At 42.0% G+C, this 12129-nt stretch overlaps 1 protein-coding gene across 3 annotated transcripts in view; it reads right to left on the bottom strand.

Annotated features, from left to right (window-relative positions):
* cyth1b (cytohesin 1b) overlaps positions 1-12129 on the bottom strand; it is a 225176-nt gene that overhangs the window by 112802 nt on the left and 100245 nt on the right. The window contains exon 1 of one of the 3 annotated variants that reach the window (XM_078571145.1): positions 728-955. The exons of the other annotated variants lie outside the window; for them this stretch is intronic. Coding sequence (XP_078427271.1) covers positions 728-755 — 28 coding nt within the window. The 5' untranslated portion in view covers positions 756-955. Of the gene's footprint in view, positions 1-727; positions 956-12129 lie in introns of those variants that run through there. 3 annotated transcript variants of the gene reach the window in all.

Below are 12129 nucleotides of genomic sequence, written 5' to 3'. Positions count from 1 at the left end.
TTGTAATGAAGCTTCTAAACACAGCCCAAATACAGGAGATATAAAGTAAAATATTCTGATGTACTGTAATGCCTCTCTCTTAACAAATAGAGAATTGAAACACAGCCTCTATTGTGTCCTTCACAATATGGTTCTTACAGAACCCGCAAAGAAAACACTGATGCTTCATGAACATACTGCTCACAAATGAGTGGTTAGTTCATGTATACTTTGCTTTCAAGAAGTAAGGCCACGTCAGGGAGATACTGCAACTTCAGTTGTTATTGTGGTAATAATTTAGATCCATAATCTTTGTTTCACCCATTAACGTTCTACCAGTTAGTCCCAAAAACCAGTTTTGTTCAGTTATCCAAAGCCTGTTATAACCTCATCCTGGGTTAATTGGCAGTATAAGTTACAAAGTTAGTAAAGTTAAGTCTCGTAGTAAGGCCACAGCCTTGTCCAATTCCTGGTTTAGTAGTACTAGATTTAACCACTACTCCCTCACCCCAAAAAAAATCAAACAGTATTTTTCATTTTCTAAATCTGCGCTTGATAAGTATAATAAAAATGTAATAATTTATTTATTAATCCAACATTTTAGTAACATCCTTAACATTGTTATTGCTGAAGTCATAAACATCAACTAATACATGTACTGACATGAATACTAAACACACAGTCTGAATAGACACTGTCGTGATTATCGAGAAAGGAAAAGGATTTCCTGGCATATATTTAAACTTACCAACACCGCTTTCAGTATTGAGCACCATTGTTCCAGAAATTGTGGTTCAAAATAACTTGTAAATAAAAAGTGTTTCAATGAAGGAGTTGAAGTTGAAACCTAAACTGGCAAGCATGAGATCCAAGAATTCTTGACACAGCTCTCAATAGTTAATAGCAGGTGGGGCATACCAATACCTATATTTCATGAGCCAATCCTAAACATCCATACTACTTTGTATACTTTAACTATCTACTGCGTAACAGCAACGAAACTCCAATTGGTTGTCAGCTAGATAGCTATGTAAGGAGGCGTTGAACTTTAATTGCAGCAAGCACCCTTGAGACAGGCACACCCTGCTCATATGCAGTTGAGCTGGCGACCTTCCTGTATGTTTAAGAGAGAAATGACTCAGTGAGCTTGGCATTCTCAGGCCTGTACATGTGCTTACACAAAGGCAATTTGAGACCTGTTCCAAAAATAACACTGGCTCGGCAACATCAAATGCCAGTAGCAGCATGTAATATTTGAAGTTGTTTTTGATGCCTACAATTTCATTTTATTTAACTGAAGTGCAAAGAAATGGTTCAAAATCATTTTTTGTTTCATCTTTTCTTTAAAACAAGATGTGATGTTAAACTACAATTTAAACTGCACCCAAAACTACAAACCATTCCTCCAATGAACAGTGCTTGAAAATGTTTTTTGTAAATTTCTGTCACATTTGATTGAGATGAGCTTCCAGCTTCACATTCATGCCATCACTAAGGCCGCCTATATCCACCTCCTCAACATTGCCCACCTTCGCCTGTTTCAGCTCATTTGCTGCTGAAACTCTCATTAATGCTGTTGTTACCTCTAGACCCAACTATTCCAAAACATTCCTGGCTAGTCTCCCACATTCTACTCTCTGTAAACTTGAGGCATCCAAAACTCTGCTGCCTGTATCTTAACTCACACAAAGTCCCGTTGCCCTATCAGCCCTGTGCTCGCTGACCTATACTGACTCCGAGCCAGGCAATGTCTTGATTTCAAAACTCTCATTCTTGTTTTCAAATCCCTCCATGGTTTCATCCCTCCCTATCTTTATAATCTCCTCCAGCCCCACAGCCCTCCAAGCTATCTGTGCTCCACTCTGTCGTCTTGAACATCCCCAACTTTAATTGATCCACCATTGGTGGCTGTGCCTTCAATTGCCTATGTGTCAAGCTTTGGAATACCTTCTCTACATCTCACCGCGTCTCTATCTTGCTTTCCTCCTTTCAGGCACTCTTCAAAACCTACCACTTGGACAAAGCTTTTGATCATTTTATCCGGCTTTGCAATGTACTTTGTTTCATGCTCCTATGAAGCGCCTTGGGTCATTCCATTACTTTAAAGGCACTATATAAATATAAGTTGTTGTTGTAAATTGTAGGCTTGCTTTTGGGAAAAAAGAGGAATTTTTGGTGTAAGACATCTGTGTCCTCTTTGACCCCCAGCTGAACCTTCTACACCACATCCATTCCTTCACGAAGACTTATTTTTTCTCTAGAATATTATCTACCTCCACTGCTCCCTTCCTCACCACTGATAAAACCCTAATTCACGCTTTCATCTCAGTGAGGTTCAACTGCTTCAATGGCCTCAACAACTTGCCCACCTCCACAAACCCCAACACATTTAAAACTCTGTGATTTGTGTTCCAACCAAAGTCCTGTACGCCCATCACTCTTCTAATCGACCAAATCACTGGCTCCCCCTGCCTCAGTAAATCAAGCAAGATTTTCATCCTCATTTTAAAATCACAACACAGTCACACTGCACATTATATAAATCTTTTCCAGTCTTATATTCCATTTAGTCTGCTCCCTCTGTTCTCCTACTAGAAGTCAAACTCACAGTCACTACACACTGCCCTGCTTTCCTTTGAGGGGTGCTACAAAAATTGAGGGGTGCAATTAAAATTGAAGTTCTTGCTGTACAAAAGTTTAGTTACTAATAATATACTACTCATAACAGAAAAACCATAGCATTTCAAACACACCTATATTAGTTAATAATCCAAAACTTGCTAAATTATTTTGAATAAATATAAAATTATATACCATAACATACAGTAAACAAGCCCTATGGAGAGTGTAAGAATTTCCCATTCATTTTGCATCTGTGCATTACATGGACAATTTCAAAATTTCACTATTAGTGCTTTTCTCCATTTTTAGTGCTCCGTTGACAAAAGAAAAAGAACTTGTGTTTATATTTACCTCCCAAAGTACTTTCCAGCAATTATGTACTTATATTTTGTTTTTTTTTAAATGACATGGATCTTGAAATAGAGTAGAGTTTCAGGGAGTTACCTGTAACATGATAGGCTAGCAGAATACACATGCAACTGGCAGATGGAATTTTGTACAGAGAATTGTGAGATGGTGCATTTTGGTACAACGATAGGGAGAGGCAAGAAAGTTTTAATAGCACAGTTCTAAACAGTCAGCAGGGACAGAGGTACCCTGGGGTGCATGTGCATCAAACTTTGAAAGTTACAGGACATTTCAAGAGAGTGGTTAGCAAAGCATATGGAATCTTGGGCCTCATAGAAACACTGAGCACAAAAGCAGGGACGTTACACTGAGCCTTTTAAAAGCCCTGGTTAGGTCCCAAATGGAATGTTGTGTCCCGTTCTGGTCACCACACTTTAGGAAGGATGTGAAGGTGCTTGAGAAGATGCAGAAGAGATTTACCAAAATAGCTCCCGGGATGGGAAACTTAGTTGCAAGATTAGGTTGGAAAAGCTGGTGTTGTTCTCCTTGGAGCCCTGTGCTAGATTGTGATAGGTTTGGATAAGGTAGACAAGAAAAAAACTGTTCCTAATAACTGATAGTATAAGGACCAGGAGCCAGAGATTTACGGTTTTGGGCAAGAGAGCCAGGGTGGATGTGAGGAATGCGAGTGGCAATGACCTAGAACTCACTGCCCACGAGGGCGGTGGAAACAGGAACAATGATTTCACAAGGAAATTGAAGGAAACAAACGTGCATGGACACAGGGATTGAGAGAGGGAGTGGGATTGACTGGATTGCTTCGCAGACAGCCAAATGGCCTCCAACTGTGCTGTAAATCATTCTATGATTTCTTTAACTGCAGCCATTGTTTTAATATATGAAACACGACCGTCAATTTACACCCAATAAGGCCTGCAACAAGCAAGGAGGTAAATTACCAGGTAATCTGTTTTTGGTATTGTTGTTTGGGATAAATGCTGGCCAGGGTATTGAAAGAATCCCCATTCTTCTTCAAAGAATGCAATGAGAATTTTTTAACATCCACCTGAAGGCAAAAAGGCCAGCAGCTTAAGCTCACATCCAAAAGAAGATACTTCTGATACTGCAGCAGCTCCTCGGTAGTGTCTGCTGAGATCGCTGGAGAGAGTCTGGAACCCATAACTTTCTGTATCAGGTGAAAGTTTGCCAAGTGAGCCAAGGTTGCCCTTTGATGAACATGTGAAGCTGTGAAACAGCCCTTTTTTTTTAATGTAACATCATACGTGGCAGCAATTCAATGAGAGGAAACAGGTATCCTCTGGTTTTCATTAAAATCACAATTTCACCTCCCAGTCTAACAAGTTGGATTGAAAACTTTGCTCTATATTGGTCTAGAAAATTATATCTCCTCTTAATGTGTCTTCAAGCTAACAAAGTTTCAGTCCATAGGATTGCATGGGACAATATGCAATTCAAATGATCTATTTGCATGATATAAAAGACATTTGAAATTCAATGGCATTGCCATCACTGAATCCCCCACTTTCAACATCCTGTGGGTCATCATTGACCAGAAACTGAACTGGACTTGCCATATAAATACTGTGGCTACAAAAGCAGGTCAGAGACTAAGAATCCTGTGGTGAGTAACTCACCTCCAGACTCCCCAAAGCCTGTCCATCACCTACAAGGCACAAGTCAGAAGCCTGATGAAATACTCTCCACTTGCCTGGATGAGCGCAACTCCCACAATATTCAAGAAGCTTGACCCCATCCAGGACAAAGCAACCTGCTTAATTGGCACCCCATCCACAAACATTCACTCCCTCCATCACTGATGCACAGTGGCAGCAGTGTGTCCCATCTACAAGATGCACTGCAGGAACTCACCAAGGCTCCTTAGACAACACCTTCCAAACCCACAGCCGCTACCATCTAAAAGGACAACGGCAGTAGACACATGGGTACCCACCACATGGAAGTTCCCCTCCAAGCCACTCACCATCCTGACTTGCAAATATATCGCTGTTCCTTCACTGTCGCTGGGTCAAAATCCTGGAAGCCCCTCCTAATCAGTACAGTAGGTGTACCTAGGCCACATGGATGGAAGCAATTCAAGATGGCAGCTCTCTACCATCTTCTCGAGGGCAATTAGGGATGGGAAATAAATGCTGGCCCCCAGCCAGTGACGCCCCACATCTCATGAAAGAATAAAAATAACAACCCTTGTTGCAGAATCCCAAACTACAACTAGATTCTTTACCTTCTCCAACTAAAATTCCATGGGCTGGATTTTACAGGCTTCCGCCAGGCGTGTTTTCAGTGGGGTGGAGGCTCGTAAAATACTAGGGGTGAAATGTCCACCACCTTCCCACCCACCATTGCAGCCACCCCCCCCTCGAGCTGTCCCCATAACATGGCAGCTGGCAGGTGCCGAAAATCGGCAGCCCGCTCACCATATTTAAATAAATAATTAAGGGTCAACTGAGCTTGTTAACAATTCTATTGGCCTGTATAATATGCTGCTCAACCATGGTTGGTGTGGCAGGCTGGCAAGAGTGGACAGGCCATTTTTTAAGAAGTAATTTGCAAAAGCGGGAAGGGGGAACATCATTTGTGGAGCTGCTTGCTGGTCTTCGCCCAGAGTCGAGGTAGAAGACTTCAAAGCGGCCCTCCATAGCATCCAGTAGGTGCCTGAGGGAGACTTTGCTAAATTTGAGGGCAGCATGTTTGTTCCCTTTAGCAGTCATGACTTTGCAGCAGCCTCTGGTCCCTTAGAGAGTGTTAGCTCTGTGCAGGTACACCCTTTAAATATGGCACCCAGATTACTGAAGGCCTGAGGTGACGGCGGGGCAGGCGAATCAAAGGCCGCTCCTCTAGCAAACCGGCGTGTTTCTCGGGAATGCATTATTAATGAGGCGGGATGCGCCGGGAATGGGACGATTCGGCGTGAAAACCTGCCATTGTGGCCAGCGGGTAAAACGTCTTTTCTCCCACCCACTACCGCACCTTGTGCAAATCTGCGATGATTCCACCCAAAGTCAAAGGCCATGGAATAAAAAGGGGCGGTGAAAGCGTGGATACAATGTTAACTGAGTGACGGGAAACAAAAGAAAACCACATGATAAATGAGAGAGGTTAAAAGATACAATGCAAACATTGTAACAGGGGGTTTCCAATTCAAACACAGACTGGGCAGGAGGTGGGTGAAGTGAATTTTGCATCTGCCACATTGGTTGAGTGCTTCCTCTGCTCAAACTTTCAGGGCAGTCTCATTACAATTTTAACAATAGGTCCACAGCATAAACAACGGCAGAAATTCAGAGCTCTCTGAAGTTGGGGGCAGGATTTTCTACGTTGATTTCTAGCCCTGCAGCAGCCCCTCAAAGTGAAAGCATTTTTGTAGCTGGATTATTTCTATGTTTTTAAATTGGAAGGGAAGGTGGATGGCATGAGCTTCAGGGCTTCATTTCCACTGCTGGAGCTGGAGAGGGGGGCCGGGAGTGGGTAGCAGATGTGACTCCGCGGCGCCATTGTCACAGTTTGAAATGGCTTGCCCGGGGACACAAACTGATCAGGAAAACACCATAAAATGAGAGGCAGGAGCTCATTGTGCCAATGTTGCTTGGACTTTGTGCAACTCTGCCACAATTTCTGCTGCTGTCAGGGAATGTGAAGCAAGTTGCTTACAGGGGCAAACAAAGCATCATTCACCTGCTTGACACAGCTGCGTCCTGCAAACTGAGTTGCTCGTGTCGCTTTTGATAAGCTGAAAAAAGTGAGAGATAAGAGTTCAGGGTGGAAGTCCCCTTGACAGCCAGTGGCAATGCCATGTCAATTGAAGCTCACACTGGTTTGCAGCAGAAGCTTGTTCGCCATGTCCCACCCAATCAGAAATGTGTACATCATGCATTCCGAGCAGAGGTCTGGCGAGTTTGTTTTCTGCCCCAGTTTCTAGCCCCAATGATGTATTCATGCCATCTTCGGTGGCACAATCAGGAAATCAGCACTTGAGTTTCCTTCACCACAGTTCAAATGGAATCACCTCTGAACGGATAATTATTTTGTCAAGCATTTTGCTCACAAATTTTGCATTTAAGTGGGAAAAAGTTAAAACAGTTCGTCATTTACAGATAAACTTCATGCCAATCACCCAATTCCATGTGAGCATATCCTTGTTTTTATAGTAAAACATAGCTTCAAAAATTACAAATGGCTCCCACACTCAAATAATGGCATCTAAGCTCAAACTTCACTACATCTGAATTAAAGATTTGTCTGTGTCATCAGTGTAACGGATTTTACAAAACTGAGAAATAAATCAGCACTTTTATCAAGCTTTGAAACAATCGGACATCTAGGTAACATGTCAATATCCAATATTGTTCAAATTTCTTTGTTGCAAAACGCTTGCATTATTTTAGAAGATGTGAAACTCGGCTCATCACTCATTTTAAGTTCTACTTTAAGTTGCGCCACTTCATGCCATTCCACTTTAACATAATTCATTCTTTAGGGTCTACTGTTCCGATTTGCGTCACCATTTCCAGCTTTACATCATCTTACTCTAGGCCCAACCACCCCCCACACGCGCTGCACTCTGGGTCAGCCGCTGCTACATTCTGATGTTGGGGCTGCCATCACAGTCACTGGAGGCCTAGGATGCGAGGAGAAAGTGAGGCCGGAGATCCAGGGGCAGGAGCATAGGACAGGAATGGGAAGCTGCCGGCCATCGATTGAATTGCTTTAAAGTTCATTTTTAAAGTCACATATTGGTGTCCATCTTTTATATAAACAAGAACGTATTTGAATCACCACAAAGAATATTGAGAGAATATATGCACAATGTTATCCTAGTTATAATTATCAAATACATTCGACCAAATGATAAAACAATTCTAATTCCTTTAGTACAATAAACATTACAGCCTTGGTTCAAACATGGACAAAAGAGCTGAACACCCGAGGTGAGGTGAGAATGACTGCCTTTGGCATCAAGGCTGCATTTGACTGAGTGTGCCATCAAGGAGTCCCAGCAAAACTGGGGTCAATGGGAATCAGGGGGAAAGCTCTCCACTGGTTGGAGTCATACCTACCACAAAGGAAAATGGTTGTGGTTGTTGGAGGCCAGTCATCTCAGCTCCAGGACATCACTACAAGAGTTCCTCAGGGTAGTGTCCTCGGCCCAACCATCTTCAGCTGCTTCATCAATGACCTTTCTTCCATAAGCTCAGAAGTGGGGATGTTTGCTGATGATTGCACAAGTCTCAGCATCATTTGTGACTCCTCAGATACTGAAGCAGTCCATGTCCAAATGCAGCAAGACCTGGACAATATCCAGGCTTGGGCTGACAAGTGGCAAGTAATATTCACGCCATACAAGTGCCAGGCAATGACCATCTCCAACAAGAGAGAATCTAACCATCGTTCCTTGACGTTCAATGGCATTACCATCACTGAATTCCCCACTATCAACATCCTGGGGCTTACCATTGACCAGAAACTGAACTGGACTACCCATACGTGGCTACAAGGGCAGGTCAGAGGTTAGGAATCCTGCAATGAGTAACCCACCTCCTGAATCCCCAAAGCCTGTCCACCATCTACAAGGCACAAGTCAGGAATGTGATGGAATGTGATGAAATACTTCCCACTTCCCTGGGTGAGTGTAGCTCCCACAATACAAGAGGCTTGACACCATCCAGAACAAAGCAGCCCACTTGTTTGGCACACCTACAAACATTTACTCCCTCCATCACCAATGCATAGTAGCAGCAGTGTGTACCATCTACAAGGTGCACTGCAGGAATTCACCAAGGCTCCTACGGCAGCATTTGAAGAACCAAATTAAAAAATTATCACCTCAATTTCTTATTTTCCTCAAAACATATAGCTGTATTTAAATATGTAATTTGTTATGACCCTTAACTCAAGACCCTTATTTTCTGCTATACTTGAGAGGCAACCATTATAAAACACAGTTAATAGTGAAACTTCCTATTTAATCTGGAGTTAAAGGAGTCTGGCTATGCACTTAAGAACACAAGAATTAGAAGCAGTAGGCCTTTCTGCCCCTTCAGCCTTCTCCGCCATTCAATATGATCATGGCTGATCATAGCCTCAACTCCACTTTCCTGCCTGCCCCCTATAACCCTTAACTTCCCTGTAAATCAAAAACATATCCAACTCCACCCTGATTCAATGACCCCAGCCTCCATTGCTGTCTGGAAATGGGAATTCCACAGCCTGATGGCCCTCTGAGGGAAGTAATTCCTCCTCAACTCAGTCTTAAATGGGAGACCTCTAATTTTTAAACTGTGCCCCTTGTTCTAGACTCCCCCACAAGGGAAACATCCTCTCAACATCCACTTGTCAAGACCCCTTAGGATCTTATATAGTTCAATAAAATCACCTTCCATTCTTCTAAATTCCAATGGGCATAGGTCCAACCTGCTCAATCGTTCCTCATAAGATAACTTCTTCATCCCAGCAATCAGTTCAGTGAACCTTCACTGAGCTGCTTCTAATGCAATTATATGCTTTCTTAAGTAAGGAAACTAGAACTGTACACAGTACTCCAGATGCAGTCTCGCTAAGGCCCTGTACAACTGTAGCAAGAATTCCTATTTTTATACTCAATTCCCTTTCCGATAAACACCAACATTCAGTTTTCCTTCCTGCGTATGCCCTATAACTGCTGTTCACTGAATTGTTATAGCGCAGGGGGACTTTCGGCCCATCGTGTCTGCACTGGCTCTCCAAGTGATTAGTTCACCTAGTGCCACCCTCCTGCCTTCTCCCCGTAACCTGCACATTCTTCATTTTCAGATAACAGTCTCATTCCGTTTTGAATGCTTCAATTGAACCTGCCTCCACCATACTCAGGCAATGCATTTCAGAACCATATATTGCATTAAAAAGTTTTTCCTCGTGTTGCTTTTGCTTCTTTTGCCAATTGCCTTAAATCTGTGTCCCTTCAGTCTCGATCTTTTCACAAGAGGGAACAAACAGCTTCTCTTTATCTACTCTGTCCAGACCCCTCATGATTTTGCACGCCTCTACCAAACCTCCTTCTTTTCTCCTAGGAAAACAGTTCTAACTTCTCCAAACTATCTTTATAACCGAAGTTCATCACCCTGGAACTGTTCTCGTGAATTTTTTCTGTGCTCTCTCCAATGCCTTCACATCCTCCCTAAAGTGCAGTGCCCAGAATTAGACGCAATACTCCAGCTGAGGCTGAATTATTCTCTTATACAAATTCAACATAATCTCCTTGCTCTTGTACTCTATGCCCCCATTAATAAAACCTAAGGTACTGTATGCTTTATTAACTGCTCAACCTGCCCTGCCACTTTCAATGACTTATGCACATATGTTGAAGCACAGTGTGGGAACAGACATTTTACACAGGGTTCTTTCAGCTGGAATATCATCAGTTCTACTTCAGTCACATGAACCATAAATGCCCCATAGCTCCACTATTCCTATTCATGTCATTTCTGGATAAGGCCTTTATGATATCACTTTGGGTGCAGCTGCCAAATTATCTGCTTCCAAGGTTCACCTAACCAGTTCTGAATCACAGAATATGGAAACAAGGGAAGATATCAAGGAGTGTACAGAAATCTCCCTTTACTGTATAACACTTAGGATTACGGTGCAGTTCAGCAGAATCTGTTTTTTTGTTTAATTGAGTTCACTTATCATTCTAGGCTGTTCTTGTAGTTTAAACTCCCAAAATGATAATGCAAATTCCTAGGAGAAGATTATAAAAAGATATACAGCAGTATATTTCCCCAGGCTGTCCTCCCTTGCCATTCATGTATTAGCACAACTGGGGCCCAGAAATGTGAAGAGTAGAAACAATTTTAACGCCTTCATATTGCAAACAGAAGGACGAGTAAAGTTGTTTCTTGCTCTCTGTCCACTTAATCTAATTTCTAAACGACCATCCTTTCACCTCATTAAAATTCTAACAAGACTTGAAGCTTTTCATTTGCATTTGTGAATACATCACTTCCAAGCGAGTGCATTTTTGTTGTCTATTTCCAGGGGACCCCTTCATTATATACAAGCAATGGTCATTTATTTTTCAAGAATGGAATCTGCTGAGAATGCCTTTTCACAGAGAAACCGATGTTAATAACACACAGTAATCTTTAGACCAGAACAGCACTCCAGATCGTCTCTACTATAGTACTCCCAAAGACCCAATGGTGAATTTAACTAAATTGCCTTAACTCTCTGTAATGTACAAGAATGATTTAGCTCTGTTGCCTCTACTACAGAAATTATAATGTTTTCAAAACCAAATCCCAAGAAAGTTGTGCCTTGCAACCCTTTGAGAATTATGACAGCACTTTAGCAACAAAGCAAGCATAATGATATGGAAAGGAATTTGATGTAAAGGTGAAATACTACTAATGGATTATTGCTTCTGTTGTACATTTAGTATTATAAATTTTGTACATAAAATTATTTTTCAGAAATAAATTCTGCAAGCTTAACAAAGACCATTTGTAATTCACTTTAGGAGGAAAGGACAGTTTCCATTTATATTATCCCTTATTAAATCCATCAAAAGTATGGTTTACTTTAAAGTACAGTGATTGTTGATATGTAAGCAAACGTGACAGCTATTTCATGCACATGGCCTTTCAACAAGCAAATAAGATGGATGATCAGCTAACCTGGTTTTGGCATTTTTGATTGGGATACTGGGAGAACTCCGATTTTTTCCAATTGTGCTATTGTATCTACAACATTAGCCCAAATAAGTATTGGGGTCTTGATTAATTGTGTCCACCTCAACAATCCAGCATTCTCTCAGTATTGCACCGGAACATTAAATTAGTTATACAATAGCTCAGCTCTACAGGAGGAAGATGGGAATAGGGAAATAGTGATAGGGAATTCTATAGCTTGGGAACCAGACAATGTTTATGCAGCTGCAGACTTGAATCCAGGATAGTATGTTGCCTCACTGGTGCTAGGGTCAAGGATGTCACTGAGCGACTGCAGAGCACTCTGAAGGGAGATGGTGAACAGCCAGTGGTTGGAGTCCATGTCGGTACCACCAACATAGATAGAAAGAGGAATGAAGTCCTGCGGGCAGATATAGGAAGCTAGGAAAGAAATGTGCAAGCAAGGCCTCGGAGGTAGTAATTTCAGGATTACTCC

This window comes from Cetorhinus maximus, chromosome 24 (assembly GCF_964194155.1).
Source record: "Cetorhinus maximus chromosome 24, sCetMax3.hap1.1, whole genome shotgun sequence".
Taxonomy (NCBI): Eukaryota; Metazoa; Chordata; class Chondrichthyes; order Lamniformes; family Cetorhinidae; genus Cetorhinus; species Cetorhinus maximus.
The sequence above is the reverse complement of the archived record's forward strand: the minus strand, read 5'-3'. Positions and strand labels throughout refer to the sequence as shown.